This window comes from Haemaphysalis longicornis, unplaced genomic scaffold, assembly GCF_048455015.1.
Source record: "Haemaphysalis longicornis isolate Haplotype H1 unplaced genomic scaffold, Haemaphysalis longicornis Haplotype H1 scaffold_8, whole genome shotgun sequence".
Classification (NCBI taxonomy): Eukaryota; Metazoa; Arthropoda; class Arachnida; order Ixodida; family Ixodidae; genus Haemaphysalis; species Haemaphysalis longicornis.
In genome coordinates, this window is record NW_027526445.1 from 48,350,201 (window position 1) to 48,377,296 (window position 27,096).

The 27,096-nt window shown below is 48.6% G+C and overlaps 1 protein-coding gene across 1 annotated transcript in view; it reads right to left on the reverse strand.

Annotated features, from left to right (window-relative positions):
- Window positions 1–23,774, reverse strand: part of LOC144148283 (ipis-1-like) — a 31,686-nt gene extending 7,912 nt beyond the window's left edge. The window contains exons 1-5 of the mRNA XM_077679840.1: window positions 23,560–23,774; window positions 19,889–20,111; window positions 11,126–11,277; window positions 8,539–8,847; window positions 2,095–2,260 (exon numbers count right to left, since the gene is read on the reverse strand). Coding sequence (XP_077535966.1) covers window positions 2,095–2,260; window positions 8,539–8,847; window positions 11,126–11,277; window positions 19,889–20,111; window positions 23,560–23,774 — 1,065 coding nt within the window. The remainder of the gene's footprint in view (window positions 1–2,094; window positions 2,261–8,538; window positions 8,848–11,125; window positions 11,278–19,888; window positions 20,112–23,559) is intronic.
- Between the last annotated feature and the right edge of the window lie 3,322 nt (window positions 23,775–27,096).

Below are 27,096 nucleotides of genomic sequence, written 5' to 3' on the forward strand. Positions count from 1 at the left end.
GAAGTTATCGCCCTCGGGATGACAGTGTTTTTGGCCTCGGGTGAGCATGGTATTTGCAAGAGTAGCGTGATACATTTGATGAATCGCAGGTTTCCAAACACTTCCCATTTATGGTAAGTTCTTCTTTTGTGTTATTTCTTTGTGCTGGACCCAACGTTCTAAAGCGGTAACAAATGCTCCAGGTAAAATATGCTTGAGAAAACTCACATGACGAACCCTCTGATAATGCATAAGAGTATTTTCCCATAAGTCCCACTTCCACATAGCCCTAGTGGGTTATCTTAACTGGCTCATTTACGATCGTAAGGCTTGACATGAAGATTGTTCTGTTTTTTATTTTATTATTTCTATTCCAGCTTTTCCTCAAACCGACACAGCGTATCTACTTTTGTATACAGGCTTCATTGCAATACAGAGAGCCAAAGGCGAGGACGAACGTTATTGAGACCAAGCCACTCTATACTGGCATCCACTCCTATACTCCGAGCTCTTTAACTTCGACTTCACTTCCGAACCCTAATGTAGAGGGACCTTTCCAGGAGCAATATAAAGTATCAAAGCATGAAGGCCTAGGGTCTTTTATAGATAAGAAGGCAACACTTTCTTTACGTTAAGGACGAAAGCAAAATTTTGTAGACACAAGAATGCAGGCAACAGTTTACGTTATGGATGAAAGAAAAATTTTGTAGACACAGGAATGCCTACGCAGAAAAATTTAACACAGTATCGGTGACAATGATAAACAAGGAGGAGAGGCCGTCAATACAGGGTGGTTCGACGATAATTGGAACACTTCAAACATTTTTTCCTGAGTGAACCGCCGCTCTGTTTGCGCTGGAGCTTCACAAGAAGGTCGCATTTTGTGGTCTATTCTGTTTTTGTTTGACACCGGAAACAACGGCCAGTGGAAGCTTATCTTGGAACGACGGCGCCCCCTAGGGTATGCAGAGCGAAACAGACGATGGGTATTCACGCTCCTTCCACGGCAGGAAGGAGAAAAGTAGGGTATCAGACCATCAGAAATTGTGAAAGTAGGTTTCCTCATCGTCTGCTACCTCATTTGGCTGCGGTAAAAAGGAGTCAATTTATCTAGCAGATAATCAGAAAATGTGAAAGCAGGGGGATACAAATCCAAAGTTTATTGGCAACGATGAATTGTTGGAATATTTTATTATGATTGGTTTCAGCTATTATGCAAGTATCTGTGATCATCGTAAACTGGGGACGAAAAAGATTTTCTGCTCGTCTGCTACACCATTTGGCTCCTTCCTATTGTGAATCCCAAACGGACGTTTCGCGCTGCACACTCCAGGTGGCGCCGTCGTTCCAAGGTCAGCTTGCGCTGGCTCGCACGTCCAAATCGGCCGCCATTTTCCCATAGGCTAAAACCGTTTTTATTTATTTTCAGAATAAACAGGTAAATACCGTCGTTGTTCCCGGTGTCAATCAAAACAGACCCCTAAATGCGACGTTCGTGTGAAGTTTAAGCGCGACCGAGCGGCGGTGCGCTCTGGAAAATTTTTTAAAGTGTTTCAATTATCGTCGCACCACCCGTGGCACCACCGGCTGTTAACTGAATAAATTTTGCATGGTGTGATATATGTGGCTTTGGGGGAACTCGAAAGTTTGGCGTACTCTATAGTAGAGGAAAAAACGTTAATTATCCCATAAAATCTCGGCCTCTTATACGTCGGGAAGAAATCCGTATGTATATGGGATTTAAAAACGGTGTAAGAGAGAAGGAAGGGCCACACATTTCATTAGGACCGACGTCAGTAGGCAAGCCCTCCCCCTCACCCATAAAAACTTAACTTTGCAAACAAGAGTTTCGCGGTCCGATCTTCGAAGCAGGCCCACAGCACAATAATCAGCAGTGATTTTGCTGCTTAGGATGACTAAATCAAACAAAGCTCTTCGTGCAGTGCGGCACCAGAGGGACGAAGTGAGCCACATTAGCATAAGGGTAATCATTCGCTGTCAAGTCCTTTATTTCTACGTTGCCGGAAATATAGATATTGCATTGGCAGAGGCACGAATCTTCGCTGGCAAAATGAGAACCAAACGAGGTTGTAGGCTCTGCGAAGACGAACTCACCTGCTTGGCGCAGAACCGTGGCAGGGTGACCACAACGTCTCGCTCTTCCCACGATTCGTCCAGGCATTGCAGCAGGTGGGTTGGAGTCAAACACTGCTCCAGTTGGGCCAGCCCGCCTAGCTTCCGGGGCAGGAAGATAATCATTGACCTGTCCTTGCGCCGGTACCTGAGGACAGAGCACGGGAGTATGTTCTTTAAAGCCTTACATTGCTCACTGTGTGGTCCGTATGAATCCTAACTTTGTGGTCCAGCGGAGGGGCTCATATACACACGCACATCCACCAAATTCGGATTACGTAATAAAGGTTTGTGGGTGTTGTATGTTGTTGTAAGGAGCTGCAGCCAACGCGAGAGCCGAGACAGAAGAAGCGTCGGCGCCACACGCAGACGAAGTTCGCAACAGCTTGCCTGCCTCCAGTGCCTGGGTCCCGTACAGCGCTGGGTCCCGTCACATGACACCTACAGTTCATACCACAAGCTAGGTGCAGCACTCTGGAGGCTACATTGTTGTCAGCAGTACCCCCACTGAGGGCGCACAACTCGCCGTGAAGGGGGTCCTGAAAGGACATTTTTTTCTCCCCTCTGGGCAAGTGGAACCGCACGACCCCGGCGCCTTTTGTCGCTTCCTTCGCGGTGAGGTAGGCGCCCTCATTGGCCGGACTGTCGAAAACAATGTAGCCTCCTCCACAGTGCTGCACCTAGCTTGTGGAGTGAACTATAGTACGATCGCTGTGGGCTCCTTCGGAACGGCCTCCTGGGTTCGGGGAAGCCCATTCCAAAAGTGTCTGCTGCCCCGAGGACACCGGAGCACGATTGTTATGTATGTGCTGTGACCTGCGAGGTCAGTGTGTGTGTGTTGTGCGCGCAGTGAGTGAACGCTAGGAAATGAACACGACTCTCCCACGCCGCCCGCTACAGAAAGGACGCTTGCGTTGCAGTGGATGCCTGCAGCAACCCTCCCCATTCTTTTCTATGTATACTTGTTTCACTGCAAAGCAGTATATGTCTAACCCACCAGTTTTTATTCCGGTGTCATCGATTTACTGGGCGCCGCTCCGGGGCTTCTCCTCACCACCGCTGACACCTCTTTCACAACTATTTTCCCCTTCGCCTCAACCTATGCCCCTTTGGCAAGTTGCGCAGTCAGCAGCTAACAGCGGTATGCGGTTATCAGATGATTGCGAAAAATAATGGATGGGCGTAAAAGTTCACTCACGATTACTACACTCCCTAATATGAAATTTGTGCGCAGCGCGAGGTGCAGTCTTCGCGGTCACGGCGCATTTGTGCTGTGTCTCAGGAAGTGTTTGCGTGATAAGCGAACGTACGGCGGCATGCTGCTACCTCGCCGTGTGCCGCCGCCTCCTGCCAGCATGTTGTAAATCGTGTTTCAACCTCCCGCGCAAATTTCACGTCGTTCATATTAGCCCCGCACAAGGGAGCAGCGAGCATGTCGTTGCAAATCGTGTTTGAACCTCGCGCGCAAACGTCACGTGGTTTTGATTACCGGATATTGGAACAGCGTCTGGGGAAACTGTCAGAAGGAGGGCGCACCGTGGGGGCGATACATAAAACATGTGTGAGGGAAAGGCAGTGAGAGAGATGACACCGTAGCCGCACCTGTCGTACTCCACTTCACCCTTCGCTAGACGCTCCTCTCCGTTTTCTTTCCTTTGTCGCAGCTGCGTTCGCTCTCTCGGTTATGAAGACATAAACAGACGCCGCCCCCGCGAAGCCCAGGTAACGGCTGCCAAAGGGCTGCCCCCTAAAACGACCGAAACTCGCCGTGGCCGTTTCCACTCCAATTGACTTCGCCAAGTAGCTGCACATCGGTTCCGGTAGAAGATAAACTTCCGCAGTTGGAACGCCGGGTTGAGCCCGTATTTCTTTTCCAGCTTAGAAGGCCTTGCAAGCGACATTTTACCTGATGTCTTTCACGCCGAAGTATGCGCAATCACCGGTTGCTGGTTTATACGTGCACGGTTTCTGGGTGTTAAGGGGTGTGCACACACAGTTAGGCTTCATGCCGCTACCGATGAAATGCCAGTTGTGCTGATGGGAGATACAGATGTCGAAATTACATGGCTCATGCGCTTGGTCGGCTGCCCTCCTTAATCGAGTGGTTCGGATGTGGGTTGATGTGTTACAGAGACATCTTACACAGACAGTAAGATGCCTACGACGGGGAAGGGAAACGGGCAGCCAGATGTTTGTACGTGAGAATGGAGTGGAGCTTAAGGTCCTCCAGGTTTTAAATCGTTATGCTACGTGTGCATGCCGTTCTTTTGGAGGAAGAAGAGCAAGAACTGAAGCGTTGGCCCGAACACAAGCGCGAACGGAGGCAAAAAAACGGAAAGCTGCTGGCGCCGCCGTTACCGCCTTAAGTTCACCTCGTCGAGTAGCGGTGAATCACTCCCGGATGAACAGCAATTTGCCAGCTTGGAAAGCCGGCGGCAGCTAATATTATTCAGAGGGCTTTCAGGAGATATTTTCGACCGCGTCTGTCACTTCTAAGCACTCGCACATGACCGGTTGCCGGTTTATGAGTTCGCAGGTGTGTAGTTGAGAATAGTGGGAGGGAGGAGGGGTGGCGTGCACGCACAGTTATATGTTTTATGCCCGTACCTATGGATGGCATGTCCGTTGTGCTGGTGCGAGATTTAAAGCCCAGTGGGACCTGTCCAGAGTCCTTAGTGGTAGAGCGGATTGGGTTTGTGTGTTAGGCTATGTTCAGATTACCGATGCAAAATCCGTATCATGATATATGAACTCACAAAATTGCCATGTCACGCAGTTCGGTTTGCTGAGATGTGAAATGACGTCATTCTTTAAAGTCATTACAACAGTTACGGCAACAGTCTGAACCCGGCCTTACACAAACTGTAAGATGCTTATGGTGCGGGGGGGAACAGACAGTTCCATGTATATCTGCAAGAACAAAGCTTGAATCCGTCAAAGGTTCATTCAGCTAATTGGCTAGCGACAATGCTCCATCGCAAATTATGATAAACGTATTTTGTTTCGTGCACTCCGTGGACTGCGTCCAGCTTTGCAGGTCATCCTTCTTCACAGAGTGGAAGGGCACTAATTTTTTCCTTCTCTCGAGATTCTCCCAATAAACTCAGTCTGGAAACAGAACCCAAAGTAGACGCATCTTCTGTTTTAGGCTCCTGCACGCGTGGCCTCGCCACCCCTAACGATACGCGCAGTAAACTTGTTTTCGAATAAATTATGCCTCTAAGCAAGTTATCAGCAAGCTCTTAAGAAAGAGAAGAACAACAACAACAGTGGGTCCACAACGCAGCAAATGGTGAATTGCAATAATTCCTTGCTGGACTAGACATTGCTTACTGCGCAAATCATAAGGAAAGAAAAGTTCTGCTGGTTTTTCTGTGTGTTTGCTTATACGGGTCCCTTTTTTTTCAATAAGTTGCGTCTACTTCAACCCGGCGCTGATCCCGTCTAATAAAACATTTCTGACTTTAGGCATGCGCCTTCCGGACGCAAAGAAAACGAGTGTTCCGAGGTCGGGTGGAATTTAGCAATTCCTCAAATGCGGCCGATTTATCGTGCCTGAACTATGCCACTACCTACAAACTTTGCTCCATGGGTAGAAATCTCTAGCCTATAGTGAGCAAAAACATGACCGAACGTCTACTCGACCGTGTAAAATGTCCTAGAACCAACACTCAGGTCCCTCCTAAGTTACCAGTTCCCGCTACCAAATGCTGACGCAATGCGAAGTGAAAGAGATCCGGAGACGCGCCACAAAGTCAAGAATTTTGGGCGTTTTCTCGCAGCGTTAAAAGTGAAAAAAGCCAGTGTTAAATAAACAGAACCTAAACTGAATATTTGAGACATTTTAAGACGCGATGTGAATAAGGAGCACGATTTTTATCATCTTAATAATGTTTTATCCGCCCTGTTATGTTATCGACTGAATTAATATGTAATAGTACCTGTCCACTCATGTATGGCCACCTGCTTTGGTCTCAATTACAGAGTGGCAGTATTTATAACAAATAAATTTCTGAACCGTGCACCCACCAGTGACCTGTACACGGCTAGATTTCAAACACCTTTCATCACGTCTAGACAAATAGCCCAGCTGCCATTATGACGCAATCAAGGGAGCACGATATGTCTTGGCAACTGCCGCTGTTTTTTCCTGCGGCATGGAGTAGGTGCCAATCAAATACAGCAAATCAGAAAGTATTTAGAGGGCACCTTTTTTCTCAGTGACTGTTAGTGAAGTGCTTGTAATGGCCCCTTCTACTAGTTGCGTTAGTTGTGCAGAACAACGTACATATCACAGAAGACAGGACTGTAATTGTCTGTTGAAAACTGGCTTCAGCATGGGCAAGGTACGTTGCATAGTTGTCTTGCAGTGATCCTCCTGTATTGGTGAAATTCTCGCCTCCTTTCTTACTATAGGCCTTCCGAAAATACAGCGCCCTATAAAGCCCCTTTGTTTACATTACTTCACTATAATACTTTCTCAAAGTGAGCACTGTCCATACCCATTTTCTTAAACATTTTCTTTTTTTATGCGCCGACGTTAAAAAAACGATTACGTGCGCCGTAGTGGAGGGCTCCGGATTAATCTCGACCACCAGAAAATCTTGAATGTGCACCAAAATCTCGAACACGCGGGAGTATTTGCTTTTCGCCTCCATCATAAAAGTGGCTGCCACAGACGGGAACTCAAACCCGCGTCCACGGGCTCAGCAGCACAACGCGTTAGCCAGTCATCCACCGCGGTGGGTTAGAAATTTCCTATGGTGTGGTCTAGCCCCTCCAAATAGGCTGACGTTTTTCCTTAAATGTCAGCCTTTGGCGTCCACGGTGGCGCCGAAGTCTGTTGCGATTTCCTGAATGTTTGGAGTGCCTTCAGATGTTCTGAGGTTACAGCCCATTTCGCCCACACCGTGCAGACAAGTAATGTTTACCAGTACTTATCGGCAACGTAAACTACAAAATGGCGCAAATAAACAATTTTGCTTGCAACAGCCAAGCACAAAATTCCTGTCACAAATGCAACTCTCGAGTTCACTGGAGACAATTTAAACACTGACCCACAAACGTTGCCAAGAATACCTTATAAATACCACGAGTGCTGTCGACAACCGAGATTTATTTAAACGCCTATGAAGTGCTGGTGCTTCCGGTCTGTTCACACGTGATTTTTAATATAGGATCCACTAATTCCTTACTCAACACGGCTTCAGAGCGCTCACGACGTCACAAGTGATAACTTCCACGGAAGGGACATCACCACTGTCAGGAATGTCATTGCTCTTGATGGCCCTTCAGGTCGCATCCCTTACAGGAGAAGGCCTTTTCCGCTGAGGTCACTTCTGGGGACGTCAACCACAGATGCGCTCCCAAGTCTGCCGTTAAATTTTACTTGCCGGGACCGGTATGCGGCCACTGGCAGAACTGTGTGGGGTAACTTCACAGAGAGATACCATGCCGTTTACGAAAGCGCCGATAGCGGACACGTGGGTTAGATCTTCATTTGCGTTACAGTATAAAGTTAGCTTTCGCTATAAACTCAGCTTTGGCGTAAACCGCATGCGCACAGCCTGATGCAAACTAATGTCCTGTTTGCGCTGTAAAAACGTAAACACGCGTTTTTCACCCACACGAACAACAAACAATAACTAAATCATTCAATGTACAATTTAAACATACGTTTTCTGACAGTGAATGCGGACGCCGTACTGATTGCAAACGTCGGATACTCACGAAAAAAGTTACGAGACAAAAACAAACATCACACTGCTCCATATTATTTCCTACTTTTGGGACTAGTGTTATTCCCAAATTTTGTGACGCTTTTGTGGTGCTAAAAATTGTGACTTCATTTTAATTTAACCGACCAGCAACCGTTCGGGAATTGCAGCATAGCAGCATGAGATGTACAATCTTTGTAAAAATTTCGTGGACCAAGGCCGAAACGCGCAGGCTGCAAAAAATTAGTGTAGAAGCTTACGTCCCGAGCGAGGCTGAAACTTTTTATGCTCGAAAGCTAGAGAAAACGCCTTTCTTTTTTACTGCCTTAAACTATTTTTGTCACATTTAAAGGTAAAGCCGATTCTCTGAATTTTTTGTGGTCGAGAAGGCTTAAGATTGGCCCACAAAATTTTGACAAAGGCTATACAATCCGTATATCAACAGTCATGTTGATTAGCTACTGTTACCTTACCGAAAGGGCTCTTTCTTTTAAACTTTGTAAACATTATGTGACTGCGTTTTTTGTAGTTCCTTTCCCACCTCATACACTTAATTGGTATTGTGTTTAACGGCCGGTTTACCCAGAAACTTATTGGGTCATATGGATTGGGTAATCTTGTGTTTTATGGTATCGCTGTTACCACTAGTCACTGCGCCTTGATATATGGTTTATAACAAACTATCCTTTCAAAGGCTAAGGTGGCTTACTTGAGCTCAAGGGCCCTGGCGTCAATGTCGTCGAAGTTGGCCATCGGGAACCTGCCCGACTGTTTCATTGCCAGCACCGTGCGGGGATAGTAGGGCGACGTGTAGAATGGGCCGGGCGCAGTGTCCTGGAGCCGAAACTGCCACTTCCAGTCGGCGCGCAAGTAGGTCAGGCTGGCCAGCACCAGTGACGAGGAGTCGCTCACCGAGCCCTCGGGAAACACGTCGTCGCACTCGAAAGCCGACAGGTAGTGAAGCCATTCGTTGGTGCGGTTACGCACGCCCTCTGCGTCCTCCGAGAAGTTCACGTACCTGCACCACCGTTTCGCGAACAGACGCTACGATTGATAAAGGTTACGATTACGTACAAACGCAGTGACTCTTCCCCACTTTTACGAGTCATGTGTCGTATAATAAAGGCCGATTATGGAGTATAAATAGGCAGGATTATCTTCGTGGAACCGGCGCGATCGCCAGCAGGGAATGGATGCCATCATACCAAAAGGGAAAACAAGGTAGCTTCTATCAGTTCAAAACAACTATGGCAAAAAAAGGAAATGGAACCCCAGGATGCGTGGTGCCAGTTAAGTGACTTAATTATTACACCGGCCCAACGCCACGCGGAACCTGTCGTTTAAGGCGCTTTTAATAAGAATGAAATGGCGCCAAAAGAAGTAGAACAAAACGCGCGTGCTGCTCATGGTTGTATAGCGAGTGCCTCAGAAATAAGTAGTTTCCGCCTAAGGTATAGAAGCGTAACACTGTGAGTGGGGTCCAGCATTGCCTTGTGCGCGATTGACTAGTTGATGTAAGCTACGATAAGGCGCGAAGTTTCTAAGTGAGGCGTAGAAACGCATCGTATGACCGCAGTGGCGCCCCTGTCCGCCTCCGGGCAGAACCCTCCGCGAACCCCTAAAGGAAGCGACAATATCCTGCCATGAACATGCACGCAGCCAGGCGGCGACCATTGGAAAGCATTGTAAATAAGCACATTACAGCCACTGGAGACACCAAAATAACAGTGAACAGGGAACGCTGGCTTATCAATATTTGAGTGCGCACAGCAACTCAATAACACTTCAGCTCCTGAAAACCCCAAATCTGGAACTTGGAGCTGTATTTTAGCCTATGCATGTGACTGTTTCCTTCTGTGGGCATTCTATGGCGAAAATTAGCACTCACTGAGCCAGCGAACTTTCTCGCAGTTAAGTGATCGCGTCACGTAACCTTGTTTATTTTTCACACCATCAGAAAGATTCCCCTGCTCAGTTTGTTCCAAGAGACGCTTAGAGTAAGCAGGAAAGGGTCATACAGCAAGCCCTAAACGCGCAGACTAATATTTCAAAGCAACGGCTTGTTGACCTCCATTCACCCATTCGTGCTTCAAACGGCTCATCTGATCGATGATAGGAACGAGGCTAAAGGTAGTACTTGACAGATGCAGTTATTGCCGTGAGAAGTCCACGGGTAACCTTAGCATGGCGGAAAGAATGAATTAAAAGAAGCCCTTACAACCCTTTCAGTTCATGGTAAGAACAGACGCGGTACTCCAGCAATTTTATGCCCACCCGAGGGTAGCAGCGACAGCGTCCTAGAAAAGAAGCCAATGTCCGGCTGTCGAGTCTAACCACCGCTCCTCGTCCCGCCGAGTATTTTGTGGTCAACAGGGACTAAGGATAGGAGAGGTTGGCCGACGCAGTGAAGGTGCCGGTGGTGTTGGGAGTACCTTCATGGCCTCTCTAATCTTTCCTTTCCTCAATGTTCCGAAAGTCCAATGAAAGAAGTACTTTCACTGTGTGAGGTATCAGTCAATGGTCGATTTTGTGTAAGCGCCACTCTGTGGCAGCATCACCGGGGAGGACGCACGACACATGCTGTCTCATCATTCGCATTGCTTTAGCAAAACACGCTTTCAATGTATGACCGGACACTAATAGCTAAGACCAGTGGCCCATTATTATTCTGTTCTCAACGCACTGAACCTACCGGTTCAAGATAAACATCGTTAAATTAATTTTAAATCTGCATGTTTTACTCTCCGGGTTAGCCACGAATGCTACGGGGTTTGTGCGGGCTAGTGCAATCAACATTTTGCCTTGTGATCCGCCGCGGTGGCTCAGTAGCCAAGTAGTTGTGCTGCTCATCCCAAGGACGCGGGTACGACCCTGTCGGCCTTAACTGTTTTTCTGGTAGAAGATGAAAAAGAAAACGCCCGTGTGTCGAGTTTTCGCCGCACGTAAAGATCCCCAGGCGGTGGAAACAATCCGGAGCCCTCCACTACGGCGCACCTCATAGCCCACGGGAGCTTCGGCACGTTTAACTCGTCAACGCGTAAATGTGGGCTAGTTGGTTCGAACTGTGAAACATGGTTAAGTAGCGCGGTACTAGCGGTACTAGCGCTAGTCCTGTGTGGTTTCTACTTTTGCCCCGTCTTTACCGCACTACTTACACATGTTTCCCGTTAAACTCCAATCAACCAATCTACGTTTTGCATTATTTTGCTGCTGGGCTACTGCCTCATTTCCAGTACGTGAAGAACCGATCATTCGTTATGGCAATAAATGTGTATTCAAATAGAGGCGCCAAATACTTGAGGTCAACGTTGAAGGTCCTCGCCAGCGCCATCAGGCCACCGGTGGCAGCGGAGTCTGGTGGACGGGCCCGGAGCTGTATGCGGTTGTTGAGCGTGTAGTAGTGACGGCGGCGCGTCGGAAGCTGGTAGATGTGGCGGAACACGTGCGCCTGTAAGAACAAAGATGCCAAGGCACGCGGTAATTGCGGATAACAGTAGAATCGGATGCTCGTCAATGGGGGGAAAATGTTGTGCATTCTAAACGCTCCCCGCACAGCTGAGATAACGGTTTAGCGCTACTGGAAAAGTGCCTCAAGCAAACACAAGTTACCCGTCCGCGTAGTCTATATGAAAAAAAATTACACCATCTCCCCGAAGGGATGTGGTGATGCAAAGCATGGGGGTTTCGTGTAGGTTCCACACCGGAGCTGCACCGGCGCAGGCGGTGTCTCGGAGCAAACTGAACGCCGTGCAGCGCGCGCACCTGCTTTTATACAGCTGTAGGAGAGGAGAATGAAGGAGAGACGCGCATGCGCAGTGGGGGTGTAGACGGCGCAACAACAAGGGAGGGACAACGGCGAGGAGGAGAGCGGCGTTATCACAGCTGGTTAGGGCTCCTGAAGTGACAGTGTTGCCGGTGTCTTCCTGAACCGGCACGAGACGAGCCGAGCGGCGAGGAGGTGAGCAGCGTTATCCCAGCTGACGTGGAGACGGGGACGAGGACGAGAGGTACGGACGCCGGACGACGGAGGGTCGACTAAGAGATGCTCTGCATCTAAAAGCTGAACCCAGTTCCTCCCAGTGTGAAATTTTCTGAAACAGTGGAGCTGTGGTTCTCTTGTGTCGGCTCGAACTTCAACTGCTGCTCACCCTAGAACGGCAGCGCCGTAGCCGCGAAAATCCTACAATTCCCACAAAGGAATTGGGAGCTAAATGACAGCCGCGGGGCGCTACTTCCCCTTTCCCTCGCGTAGCAGGAGGTAAAAGAACCCGCCCCTGAGAGACGACAACTGCGTCCTCTGTCGCTGGGTATTAGCGGTGAGTGCGAACACGGGCGGCGCTGCGAAGCGCGCCTTCGTGACGTCGGCTTAGGGATTCTCGAATTTGTTGTCTCCTTCACTCAGGCTCGCTCTCCCTGGTGTTTCTTAGCGCTCGGTCGACGTCTGATGCTTGTCCGCACCAGAATTTTCGTGTGCGTAACTTTTTGTGATAATAATACGCTCAAAATCGCACACACTAGCTCAAGGTGCGAGTTTAAGTATCGTTTTCGATACTGCTACGGAAGAAACAATGCTGGTGTCGCCCATTCCTGGCGCAGCCGGTCCTGTGCGGAGCGCGAAGAGTCGGAGCTAGACGTCAGCTTCTGTATTCAGCAATGTTTCTAACAAAGGAAACAGTCTAATAACCGACAACAGCGAAAGTGCAAGACCGAAACAAATTCTATGCGTTATGGGCTGTCGGCTTTTAGTGAAGGCATTACGATTCCTGGTAACCGTATGTAAGGTAAAACTGCTTTTGTAACCTTGCCGAACGCTCAAAAGTATTATATCTCATCACTTTACGTTGTCATGGCATGATAGTATGCCGACATGCCCTATGGGGTGCAAAAGGTAGGTTGAGTTCCGAATAACCTACTGCTTGTATAGGCGCGTGCTGGTATTGACCAGTATGGGGGCTTATTGAGCAAAACGAGTAACATGTACGGTAAAAATACATAGCATGATGTTTGTTCAGACTTGGAGGGATACTTCTGGACATGCCTTACAGCGATATCATCCCAATATTCACATGTGCGTTATAGTAAAACTGCACTCAAGAGGAGGAGGAAGGGGAGCAAAAAACTATTTTGCCGTAAAATCGAGCTGGTTAGTGGGCGGGCTCTTTAGTCCAGGACAAGAGATTAAGAATAATTTTCCTCAATTCATCGAACGCCATCGCGAGTAGGCCAGGATTTGTTCTTTATGCCTTAAGGGGTTGAAAAACAAAGAGCTGCTTGGGCTATGCATCTGTTTCCATTCTTGTTATATTGAAAACCAACACGTATACTATTTATTGCTTTCGTTAGCGAGTATATCAACCCTTTAACACCGTACGATGGTTACGATAGAAATTCGGTTCACAAAAGCCGCCTTCGAGTAATGTGAACAAAGTTGTCTGCGCCGTTTCGCGTGGTATAACACAAACCTCCCCATTGCATTTGCATCTGAATAAACAACACACACTGGGGATATGCATGTTCTAGCACGCAGCCATAAAGAAAGTCAATTTGTGAAGTACTGTATGTCTTACAGCCTGAAGCAGATATCCACATGAACTTTGTGAGCCTCCAAAACATCCCGAAACCTCCTAATAACGCGTTCGTGACGCTGCAGAAAAATTAATGCGTTGGGCAGAGAAAAACATTCATCCGATACAAGTCAACTACAATTAAAGAAATAGAAGACAGCTGTTTTATTTCCTGCTGTGAGATGCCCGTGTAGGGGCCCGCTGCTTGGTGCGTAGCATTAGACTGTTGAGTCTTCATAAGAGCACCTCAAAAATAATTTAGGGAAGCCTCCGCATTCCGAATACTTATCGAGGAGCTCTGAGCAGTGAACCTTGCAAACAAGCTAGAACTTGAACGAGTTACACATGATCATCTGACATCTGACCGATGCTCTGCAGAAATTTGGTCTCTCGCTACTCGTGTGTTGCAAACTTGAGCGGGATACAGCTTGAAATTATTTAGAGGTGTCAGAAGCTGGCAAAATACCTGAATTTCTGGAAATACGCTTTTTAATGCACTAGAGCATCAAAGTGGGTGGTTCTAGCACAGGCACTACTACCCCTCACAAGCGGACGACACCGGCGCGTTCGTATAGCAACGACGCGGGTGTAGCAGACGACAGCGGCGCGAGTCCCTAAGCCGACGTCAGAGCCAGGTGGCGCCACTCAAACATCTCCCCGCCAATAAGAACTGCTTTCTGCGAGGCCGCCTGCGGGCTTGGTAACGTGCTCCTACCTTTGCGTGACGCACGACCTTCAGCAGACGGACAAAAAGAGTGTTGGAAATGCGGCCATGCATTCCGTGCACATGGTTAAACAGTGGAGCACTTACATGCGGCCGGTGTTTTGGGAATGACGCATTGCAAACCATTCCAAAGTAACGTGCAAACGGTGTTTACCGTTGCCCCGTTGGCACTGCTCTGACAGCGCCACCCGCACTTATCGCTTTAGATGTCAATCCCACAGAAGCCCCGCGCATGAGCAGGGGGTTGCGCCGGTTAATTTCTTGTGCGTACAAAAGACCGCCCAATTTTTCTTTCGCCTAGCCGTATAAAGCTTCGATTTAAAAACATTTCGCAGTGTAGCATGTGGCCAGCCGGCTTTACGGCGCGACCCTTTTATGGCCAACGTAAAACAACGTCTTCATGTTTCAAAAACTTCTAATACTCAGCTGTACCGCACTGCCTTGACGCATGCGCAAATTCCGTTTTCCGCATGACATGAAACAGCAAGCTAGCCCCAGCCTGCTGCAAGCAGTGTCCAAAAGTGGAGGCAGGGTGACGAATTTGGCGTAACCCAAATGGAATGCTGCAGATCGCATATTGCACCGGCTGCCATGACGCGCTGACGGGCTCTAGGTGTACGTCGGCCACTCTGCAGCTACAGTCCCTTCGACACCGGACTATCATGCCAGGAGGACAGAGGGCAGCGTTCAGCAGCAACAACACGTGGAGGTGGGAGAGTCTGCCATCGAACGCGACACAGCCGCTTCCGCCGCCAATGAGGTTGGAACCACCGGCCGGAGTTACGAGGCAATTTTGCGCACTCTTTTGAACTGCGCTCCGGCAAATCGTGCTTTGTTTCGCAAGTCTGTGCAACTCAATTAAGCCGAAAAAAGCTTTTCTGAGTAATCCGCCACCGGCAAAATAATCTACGCCACCAATTTTTCTGCCCACGGGGCCAAACCCGGTTAAACCAGTAACAAAAAGGCCTTGGTCCAAAGCGCTATATATGAAGACGAAACATATGTAAACATCTTCCCGATCTATCTTCCCGAACTACTTTCAACGGTTTCTTGGTTCGCACATCTCCACCTTGTTCAGCCCAAAGAAGCTGTGGACAAATTTGAGACAACACCTAAGTGCTGTTGTGCCAGAAGCCCGAATTCGCTACACCGGTGACTGCGCTCGGACGGCTGATTCCCAACAGTGGTAGCAGCGGTGAGATGACTGAATCCCAACACTGGATGGCAGCTGCAGGATCGACCGGCAACGGCTACTACCTAGTGCGGTAAGTGTTCACTGCTCGCTGTCAGTTCACCAGGCTTCTCTAGCACAGGTTATCGTAGTTTAGAGAAGGGCAGTGTGAAGGACTCTGCGCAGCTTTGTGTTTTAAGCCTATAGAGCTAGTGCCGAAGGTGTAAACAAAGCACTCTAGGGAATTACTTGCGCATACCTTACTAGTAGCTCGATAGTGTAGGAACGGTAAGGGAATTCTGACGTGGACAAGCAGCAAGAGGCTAGTGCAAACGATGGGGGACCTTAAAGGGAAGGAACTCATCGAAATTTGCGAGGAGGGCCTTCTTGACTTAGGCCGTGCGAAACGGAAGCATTCGATTCTTGAGGTCATGCGGAAGGAGAACGTAACACCTGAGGAAGTCAATGAGGCCAGGGCTGAAATCAAAGAGCGCCGTGAGCGCAAAGAAGCCGAAAAAAAAGAGCGCCGCGAGCGCGAGGAACTTAAAAGAAAAGAGCATGTGAGCGCGAAGAGGCGGAAAGGCGGGAACGGAGAGAGCAAGCCGCAAGACAATAACGGCTCGAGTTGATGAGGCTAGAATTGAGGCTCCGGCGGTGCTCCGCGGCGTCCAGCGTGACTTCTCCAATGGTTAATGCGAGCGGTCCGACAATTCGAGACCGGCTGCCGCCGTTTATTGTTGAGAGCTTAGGGCCGGAAGACGGAGCTTTTCAGTTCAAACGCGAAGCGACCGCAATCGTATTCTTGGACAGAGAAACGAGCCAGGAAAACGAGAAGGGCGCAGAGGCAGAGAAGCGTGAATCCGCGTCGAAATAAATATTTCGATACGCGCACACAGTCCGCGAGTAGTGGCCAGTGCATGACACTCCCGATTTCGCAAGCGGGGAAGCTCTCGCAGAAACTTGACCATTCCCCAGTGAGTGAGACACGAAACGACGCCGAGCAGCGTAGCCCGAACTACGGGACGACGGAAAACTCTCGTGGCCTAATCGCGACGCCAGGGACTAAAGGGGCTTGCATCAAACCATTCGGTGGAGAAACGCAGCGGACGCAGCCGTAATACACGAAGAGTACGTTATCACCGGTCTCCGATCAGCTATTGCGAGAAAACGAGTCCAAGGTCGAAGCGCTGCCGAGAGAAAAATCCAGTGAGCTCGTAGCGAATGAAGCTAACAGGGAAAGTACCGCCATCTCGGAGAGCAACGGGGTACCTACACGAGATAACGTACTAGCTGCGACTTCCGAGAGGGGGCCGTACGAGTCCACTGATCGCGTTTATGTGTCGACCTCGGGTTCATCGATCTCGGCAGAATGCTTAGACCAACCACGAAGTCCGAAATAACGGCTTTTCTGGGTTTGGCTGGATATTACCAGCATAACGTGAAAGATTAGTCCCCACTTGCTAGTCATTTAACTGACGCTTTTAGAAAGACTGACCCAGTTAAGGTTGAATGGGACACAAAGGAGACGGACGCGTTTCAGACGCTGAAACGATCCCTGAGCGAGGAGCCAATTCTAATGGCCCCGACTTTTCGAAGGGTTTCCTGATTCAGCGCGATGCGAGCCATCGTGGCATGGGAGCTGTACTATGCGAAGAGGATGGGAACGACCGGGAACGACCAGTTTTGTACTTCAACCGCAAGCTAACTGGCAGGGAAGAGGCTTACAGTACATCCAAAAAGGAATGTGGCTGCGTCGTGTGGGCAGTGCAGTATTTTTGCGTGCTATGTAGCAGGCAACGCTAACGCAGACGCCCTATGCCGTGCGTTCTAAGCAGTGCTACCTTCAGCCTCTCCGTGTATTTCGCTTTGTCTCTTCGTGAACAGGTTTTAGCTTAGCAGGTAGATGGGAGCAAAATTATTTCCCTCATTTGCTGCCTCAGTTGATTATTTCCGCACCGCCCGATTTCAAGTAATCATTCTTACTTATGATCCTTTCATGTCGTTTGTTATCCTTGACACATAGTGTGAGTTCTTCTTTCAAGAGTCTTGCGTCCCGCATGGGCCTCTTGGTGTAGAGGGTCCAAATTGGGGATAGACACTCAGCTAGGATAGTTTATCGCGTTTTTTTTTTTTTAGTATGGCGTACTGACGGAGGGCAGAGGGTGCTTGCTTGTGCTGACTGTTGCCTGTTGTCGGTCGGTTCTTTGCAAGCTGCACAACGATGAGCGACCGGTGCTGAGAAACGAGACCGGAAATGCTGGGCGAAGCTGGTCGAGACACCTGGGCAGCACGGCGATGTATGTACCTGTTCATGGAAGGGAGAGTGGAGCCGCCCTTTTCCTGGAGCACTGGAGGTGAACCTGGATGAGCCTGGTGAACGAGCGCGCCCTGCATCCGATCCGAACCACGTGGAGGCAGCTCGTCCTCCTGGCGCGTTGTCTGGCGTCGGGGATGCTGTTGTGCCAGAGCGCCCAGCCTAAATTCGCTGCACGGGACGACACGCCGACAGCGGGGCCAATTCGCGCCTCGACCAAACCGCCCGCGGAAGACATGCCCAAGCTTGAAGGCGCCGCAGAGTCTCCTCTCCTTTCCCCTTTTCAACGGCTGGGCCTAATCATGCCTAGGGTGAACGTCCGGTGGCAGACGCGCAGCGACATGCCTGGAGAGGATGCCACAGTGTCGCCTTCCTTTTCCCCGTCGTGGTGTCTCGGCTGACGCAACCGCTTCGCCTCCATTCGTCGGATTCAAACTTCGGCCAGCGAGAGTCCTGATAGGAGCAATTCAAGCCGCTCGCGGCTGCAACGGACTCCTGGGGGTATAAAACCAGCACGGAAGCACAGCGAGCGCGTCACTTTTCGGAGGCACCGAGTTGAGACGAGCTTAGCCTTTGTGCGAGCCATGTAACGATCTTGCTACCCTTGTACATACAGTATATAAACGTTGCTTCAACTTTTCGTCGGCTCGAAAACTCATTGCTCTGCTCTACGCCGCGTCGACAGCGGACGGAGTAAGGCCGTGTCGCTACTCCGGTGACTGTGCTCGGATGGTCCAGTCCCATCAGTGGTGACAGCGTCGAGATGGGTGATTCCCAATAGTGCTGTCGTAGCCGGAGGTCCGAGGCCTCGGGGTTCATCGCATGGGACCAAGATTGAGGAGCCAGGGTGACGATGAGAAGAAAGGCTTATCCACAGAGGGTGTTACATGGTTCTGAGTGCAGGATCGAGTGTCGAACAATGGGCAGGCGCGAACTTAGTGTTCAAAAACTGTTCAAAAAAAGGTAGTTGAAGACACAGACAGGCATACAGAAGGAAGGTAACATGCCATCGCACGTATTAACAGGTGAAAGCCTTGAATTCCGTCGCCTTCGCGTGGCAAACTTTTCTCGGCACTTCTATAAAAATACAGCCGCGTGTGTTAGTGCGTATGCTACTAGATAGCTTGGCGAATGAAGCCCTTAATTCTGAAAAAAAATTATGACTGTGGCAGCAGTGTTAACCCTCAAAAGTACGAAAGGTGACATGAGGGCTGCTATTTATGGGGTTGCATAAAAATGGCCCCGACCAAGTGCCAAAAGTTTATCCGCCTCAAAATCCATATTTATTGTCACGTTAGAATTGTGACAGGCAGTGTCTTGACAATTAGCGTGAAGCGAAGCACGGAAATATAATTTAAGAGCGAGCTCATCGGTTTATATCCCCTTGATCCCGTCGTGAAAGATCACGGCGCTTGCTTGACAAACTTTACAATTAGAAAAGCTGCATCTGTCGGCTGAACCTACTCGCTCTTCCGCAACTCTAGGAAACCTTTCTTGCCTTAGGCTATCAATAGGTGGCGCAATCGGAATTTGGGGAGAAAGTGGGGCGGTTACGACGTCCGAACATATCCCCTGCACCCGCGCCTCGGCATGGCCACACGCACGGATGGAACGCTTATTGGGTAATGCGTGTGACCCTCCATCTATCCTGCAAGCAGTTGGCTACGTGTATAATGAGTTATATTCAAGCATGTTGGTGCAGGAGCATTGCGTTCAAGATTGATTCTTTCGTCTCCAAGACCTGAAATAGGCAAACATTGATAGGGGACCCGCAATTGCACTTAGCGGCTATAGTTTCCTTCCGTCAGGCAGACACACGTGGGTTTAATTCCCGAACTTGCAGTTTTGCAAAGGCGCTTTATTTTTCAGATCTGTGCTATAAGCGTCCCCGCACGCATGCATGCACCCATGGATAAAAACGTAGTTCAGCTGGGTACTACTAAGTGCATTTAATTCCTTATACGTGCCTACACTGTAAAATAATTTACACCCTTTTCCTCTATAACTAACGGTCTTACACCCTACGAACAAGAAACTCCCGTTTAAAGGGTGTAATTAACAACAAAACACTCTTCAAACGGTGTAATATTGTGTTTTTCGGGGGTTTATAAGTGTGGTATGGTATTTATAATGGTGCTTAACGGATGTTTTTTTTTTTTTTTTTTACTTGTGTGTGACGCGGTTCGTTGTAAACGGTGATTGAATAATTTAAGTGTGAAAATCATTTTAGTGAATATCTTGGGGAGGGAAAATGCTTTGCAGAGTAGAGAAGGAGAATATTCGTACCTGGAGGTCCAGCGGTGCGCACTTAATGTTCATTGCCGAGGCGATCTGACTGGCGGTCTCCCCCTGCGCCGCCGAGAACATCAAGGCCAGTGTGGTCTCAAGCGCAAGTGGCGAGAAGACGACGTTCGAGGACTTGGCCGGCCTCCGCTCCACCAGGAACCGCATGAAATCGACCGTGAACTGTGCGATGCCGTGTCTGATGACGGCGGAATCACACTGGGGTCTGGGACGCGTAGAAGACAGGCTTCAGAGCTCTACGCGCACTCTTCAAAGACTAAGGCGGCAGACACGCGTACTTACACGGGGTCCTAAGTAATATGCATCGGGAATTGCACAAATGAAATCAAACGAATGTTTTCAACTTATCATGAAGTACCAACCAGACCTTTCCCAGAAGTGCAACAAGAAGAAATTGGCATGCATTCCGGGGCCGTGTTGTCCGCACAGTTTATATCATCTGTCTGTTTTTTTCGCTGTTACCATGGACACCCTTTTGTTTTGTTTTTTGTAACCTGAACTTGAGAACTTAAGTTCTCAAGTTGAGAACTTGAGAACTAGTAGTCGTAGTTTGAGGAGTCGTAGTTGAGAACTTAGCAGGTAGTACCGATTGTACTGAGTAGGATAGACGTTAAAGGGACAGGAATTCTCGAGTATATTTTCTCTTCCCAAATGAAAGGGCTTTTAACCGATACGTCATTGCTAATACAGCCCTATACTCGGCGACAACTTAAGAACGGCAACGGAAGTTGCCGCTGTGCCTCATCACCGCGGCCGGATGTTACTCAGCGCGGCGCAAGCAGTGCGTTACTGGGAGTATTTGGAACATGGCAAGAGCCGTTTCCGTGATTTTTCGGACTTAATATGCTTGTAAACTACTGCAGCGACGATAAGCAAACTATGTGAGAAAAGGCAGACGATATCACGCATTTATAGCAATCTCCTTTCAAAACGCGCGCGCCCGTTGACATCCGGGTCCGTCGCTTTAGCGGAGGGATACCATACATGAGCTATTGCCGTCCTTAACTTGTTCCCGAGTATTGGCGGTGAGCGCGGCCACAGGCGGCGCTGCGAAGCGCGCCTCCGTGACGCCGGCTTAGGGATTCTCGCATTTGTCGTCTGCTTCACTCGGGCTCGCTCTCCCTCCTGTTTCTTTGCGCTCGGTTGACGTGTGACGCTTGTCCGCAGCATATTTTGCGTGTGCGTGACTTTTTATGATAATAATAGACTTAAAATCGCATACACTAGCTCAAGGCGAGATTTGAAGTATCGTTTTGAGTACCGCTGCGGAAGAAACATTGCCGGCGTCACCCCTTGCGAAGCCGGTCCTGCGCGGAGCGCGAAGAGTCTTAGCTAGTCGTCAGCCTCTGTATTCAACAATCTTTGGAACAAAGGGGACAGCCAGCTGCTAATAACCGACAACAGCTAAAATGAAAGACCAGAAGAAATTCTAGCCCTTCGGGGCTCTCGGCTTTCACAGAAGGAATTTAATCGTACGTAAAGTAAAATAGTTTTCGCAACCTTACCGAAGAGCTCGAAAGTATTGTATCACATCATTTTATGTTGTCACAACATGAAATTATGCCGACATGCATTATGGGCCGCAAAAACGGTAGGTTGAGTTCCAAATAATCTACTTTGTGAATAAGCGCGTGCTTTCTTATATCAGGCTTCTAACCAGTGTGGAGGTTTATTTTGCCAGACGAGTCACGTCTACGGTAAAAATACAGTGGCAGAACGTTTGTTCAGACCTGGAGGGATATTTCCGTACATTTCCAACAGCGATATCTTCCAAATATTCAGATATGCGTTACAGGAAAAGTGCACTCGAGAGGGGGAGGGGAAGGATGAGGAGAAAACTGTAAAATCGAGCTGACTAGTGGGCCGCATCCCAAGTCTATATTAAGAGAGTAATTTTCTTCAATTCATTGAACGGCATCACGAGTATTCCAGGATTTGTTCTTTACGCCTGGAAGTGTTGGAAAACAGCAAAGAGCTGCTTGGAAATATTCATCCGTTCATGTTATACTGGAAACCAGCATGTATACTATTCATTGTATTCGTTAGCGAGTATATCAACCTTCCAACACCGCAATCATGCCATAACTGTTTTAGTTGTGAGTCAGTTCGTCATGATAACGATGGTTACGATAGAAATTGAGCCCAAACGCCGCCTTCAACTACTCTGGACAACGTTGTCTGAGGCGCGATTGCTTCTCACAAAGCTTCTCACTGCGTTTACATGTAAATAAACAACGCACGCTTTAGATATGCACATTCTTTCACGCAGCCATAACATAAGCCAATTTGTGAAGAAGTAATGTATGCCATACAGCCATGAAGAAAATATCACACGAACTCTGTGAACCCCCCAAACATCCCCAAACCTCCTAATACCACGGTTGTCACGATGTAGAAAATAATGTATTGGGAACAGAAAAACATCCATGAAGTCAACAACAGCGAAAAAAATAGAGGCGAACCATTTTGTTTCCTGCTGTGCGATGCGCTTGTTGGGGCTTGCTGTTTGATAGCATTATACTCTTGAGTCTTCATGAGAGAATCTCAAAAAATACGTCTGCGAAGCCTACCCATTTTACCATTTATCGAGAAGCCCTGAGCTCTACACTGCAAATAAGATAGAAAGGACGAGTTACACACGATCTTCTGACCGATGCTCTGAAGAAAGTTGTTCTCTCTTCCCTCGTGTGTGGAAAACTTGTGCTGGGTACAGCTTGAAATTATTCAGAGCTGGCAGAAGCTAGCAAAACAACTGAATTACTAGAAATACGCTTTTTAATGTACTAAAGCAACAAAGCGGGCGATTTCAGCCCAGGCATTGCTACCCCTCACAAGCGGAGTGTAGCAGACGACAGCGGACCGAGTCCCTAAGCTGACGTCAGAGCCAGAGGGCGCCACTCAAACATCTCACCGCCAATAGGAATTTTGCAATACGGATTTTTACAGCTACCAGCCATTCGTGGCCTTCCAAAAAGAATTCTGGCAACAATGACAGTGAGCCGTGCGGCAACGTAATCTTAACTGCACGTGAGATGAAAAGAGGTGTTTAAAAGCTCATGCCCGGCTAAAACAATAATAATGTTCAGTCTTTACCATTATACCTTATGCGGTTTTGGGATCACGCATTGAAACCGACAGGAGTTTTTTCGACACGTACCGTAGTTTCAAGTTTTGACACTACATGGCGCCACCTTTCAGACTTCGTAAAATTTAGTGCCAAATGAAAATTATTTCCGCCGTGTTTATTTCGACATTCCTTGCGGTTACCTCCTTAAATTAAACTCTGGATTTCATATGAGCCAGAGGACATGCACTCCACAAAAATTGGCTCTTTGCCTCCCTATAGCTCGTTACGCTATCATTTTGAATACTATGAGCCTCCGCGATTATCAGCCAAGGATCTTCCGCGGACTGCCCGAGACGCGCTCCGGTGCTCGATTTTCTCATGTATTCCTATGGGCTTACTGGTCCGAAGGCAGTCCTCAGACAACCCGCGGACCGCACCGAACTGGTAATTCGATGATGACCTATCTCTTCACCGTCGGAGCACCTATGTCAGCGATTGCTATTAACCGTTCTGATGTTGCCAATGGTGCGCACCACTAATGACCTATTAATATTAATATTGATAGTTGTAATAAACCCTCGCTCACGTTCCGGCGCTGTCTGTGGCCCTGCTGACGCCGGCCATGAAGAGGCGGTGGTAGCCCGAGTCCTCCGTGTCTTCTGAGCTGTACTCCTCGTGCATCGACGAGTATGGCCGCAACCTCGACGCAGTCGGCTGCCGCTCGGACGGTTCCTGGGCGCTGCTCCCTTCCTCCTCGTCACCGGGCAGCCTCCGGTTGAAGGGCTTGCTTCGCCGGTACATGTCTTTTGCCTCCCTTCCCCAGAAAATCCGACAATGGGCACCGCTAAAAAGAACGCAAAGCATAAATCACTGGTGTGGCTGCAGTGCGAGGCTGGTTTGCTTTTGTCGCGAACAAGGTGTGTGCTGGGCACCCAGAAAAAATATGACCGTACAAACTTCCGCAAGCTCGTAGTTAGGACCTTCGCATCGGACAATTCATCATCATCATCATCATCATCATTAGCCTAAATCCTTAGTAGTCCACCTCAAAATATATCGTTCGAGGTTGGAGATTCTCCTGGTGTTTTCATCATTCCCCCACTTTTGTATCCTACAAGTCCAGAGTTATGACCTGTTTCCTTTCTTGCGGAGGTCGAATGGAGACCCTTCGTCCACATTAAAGGGGCCATGAAGAGAAAATACAAGTTTGTTTTATTTGAAAGATTTCATGTTCTATAGTGCCCCAAGGGTTTGTCCGGAAGCAAACGAAGCCTAATTCACTGCGAAATTAATCAATTTAAGCTAAAATTTTTATTCTCGTGCCAAAACGTGTGTTCGAACGCCATTTGCAATGACACCATGAGAACAGGGCTTTCCGCTAAACTTGGTGTGGAGCACAGGCTTGTTTATTGTTAGTCAGCATAGATGGCGCCCCCACGATGCGGCAAACCGTTTCCTACCTTTGGTTTCCTTGTGTCCGTATTTCAAACCTGGCTTGTTTTTGTTCGTGGAGAAAATAATCGTTTCGTGAAACATAGCGCTCGCTCCAAAAATATGGTCACGTAAGACACTGTTGCTTGCGTCAATCGGCCAATGTCGTCTGAGATAACCCCAAAAGCCTCGCAGTACTGTGCACATAAACGAAGCATAATACGCACAGTAGCAACAGCAGTACGCATCGGTACTTCTGTGTTTTCATGTGCTTTCGTAACTTCCAGTTTGTCCCACCATTCTTACTAATATAATGTGCCCTAAATTTAAGCGCACATAGCTCGTTCGGCAATCTTATAAATACTGCCTAATTTGCATTTGCTTTTCCGGCCTCCGCAGATCGCAGACCTGGCTGGTATGACCTCATAGGTTCTGTTGTGGGAAATGAGCTGGTGGGCCGCATGGCCATTACATTTTTTCCTAATGCAGCTTATTTGAGTGAAGTTTACGTTAAGAGGGGTGTTAGCATGATTCTAACGAGGCAATCTTTTGAAAGAACCAAACTTGCATTTTGTCTTCATGGCTCCTTTAAAGGGGGAAAGGGAGGGGGTTATATAGGAAAGGAGGGGGGGGGTTAGAATGATACCTACTTATAAGCAAACTTTGCGCACAGAGAGTAATTTTGTGAGCATGTGCCGATCCTCAGGTGTGTGGGTGGTGAAGGGGAGGGGAGCGGGCGTTGTGTAGGGGTTAGGAACATGGCTCTTACCCAAACGTCCCGGGCTCACTTCCGGCGTTGGAATGTCTCCTCGTTTGGAGTGCTGACTTTCCAGAAACAATACCAGCCACGAGCTACCACTGCCTGGCCTACGGATGAGGGCCAGGTCAAAGAGCGAGAACAAAATTCTCTAAGAATAGATTCAATCTGAACCATGAATGAAACGCTGTCTGCGCCCGTCCGCTTGTAGCTTGCTTCTACTGTGGTCACGGCACGATGACTACATTGTCCAGGTTAGCTTTCCTGGAGCAAAGCTACAACGCCTCCCTCGTACCGCACGACGCTAGTGGAAAGTATATAAGGAAATAATGCTGCTATATGCATGATGTCGGCCAGTCTTGTTTTGAGAACGGTCGCAGCTGTACGCCACAAGCAAGAGGCAGACCCAGAAGCTCCGCGTAACCAGTTTATTCCAAGAACTCTTCTAGAAATCTCTCACGCTTCCCGTTCACGCGTCTTGCCCGCGATGTTGCTGCGGATGCCACGCGACCTTGGAGGTTGACCATACAACACCGAGCCTTGATCGTACATCGTCGACACGAAAGATGCAGCAGTGCGTAGGAATCGAACACAACTTGTTCCTCCCCCTCAAGCTAGCATGGGTCAACTCATGACGCACAAGGAGCTTAACTGCAAGATGTAACCAGTGGGGAGGAAGGTGTAACGGAGTCCCAAGACTCATCCCTTAGCCATAGCCGCTGTGGACGCTGTGTCGTTCGACCTAAGAAGTATGCGGCCTGAACCTCCCTCGCTCGCTTATTTCGGAGGGTGATGTTGTATGGTCATCCTCCAAGGTCGCGTGGCATCGGCAGCAACCTCGCGGGCAAGGCGCGTGAACGGGAAGAGATAGAGATTTCTAGAACAGTTCTTGGAATAAACTGTTGATGCGTAGCTTCTGCGTCTGCCTCTTGCTTATGACGCACACCTATATACGACCATCCTTAAAACAAGTCTCACCTAAATGCCTATACACACGCTTTTGTTAGTTTTGGAAATACGAACAGTGTTTTTATGCGCACCGTTGTGACAGCGCCTTAAAAGGAATCTCCTACCCCAGCCTTACTGTGTATAAGTGGAATAAATAGATTGATTGCCTTGAAAAACGGAGTTCGCGAATTGCAGTGCACTGCTTTCTGTCCTGTGTGCCGATTGAGATATAGAATTTAATATCCACTTCTGTTGAGGAATACAGCGCGTAAAAATATAATAAATTACGCTAAGAAACGAAAGATTTTTAAATAAGACCGCTCGCCTCAGCACAGATGTCGGAGGTGGTACCTCCACACCAAAAAGAACAAACGCGCAGCTATTCGTAACCGAGGCTGAAGAATATGGGACGTCGAGCGTACAGCCATTGTCGGCAGGATACACGACCCTCGAATACATGGACTCGACGATGAAAGGTCGAGCCGAGATGAACAGGGGTTCGCTGCGAGTGCGTTCGAAACGAAGACAGGAGGTTGATTGACTCACTGGTCGGGTTGAGTGGGCGGGCGGTGAGGTACCTAACAAGTCCCCTTCTGCGAACTCCTCCGGTGCGCGCAGGCTCTCTCCTTACCTCGAGTCTTTGAATAGAGTTCATAAAATGCGGGAGGCTCGAGGTAAGCTGAACCCGTCAGTCTACTTCAACCGCCCTCATCGAGTCCATGTATGCGGGGCTACGACGTCGTGCGTTCAGCTTTAGTCACAATGAAAACACCAAAATGTGCCATTCAAGGCAATTCAGGGCGCGTTTCATACTTACAAAGGGGAAAGATCGCTGGAAATGAGACCGGTTCCTTTCGCTTCTTTCTTCCTCAAATAATGATGGTGATATTACCTGCGCAGTACACAAAATGATTGCTCTTACTCGCAACTGAACATCGTTTCTGTTCATTTTTCCGCACCGTCTAAAATGGAATAGAATAACCCTTT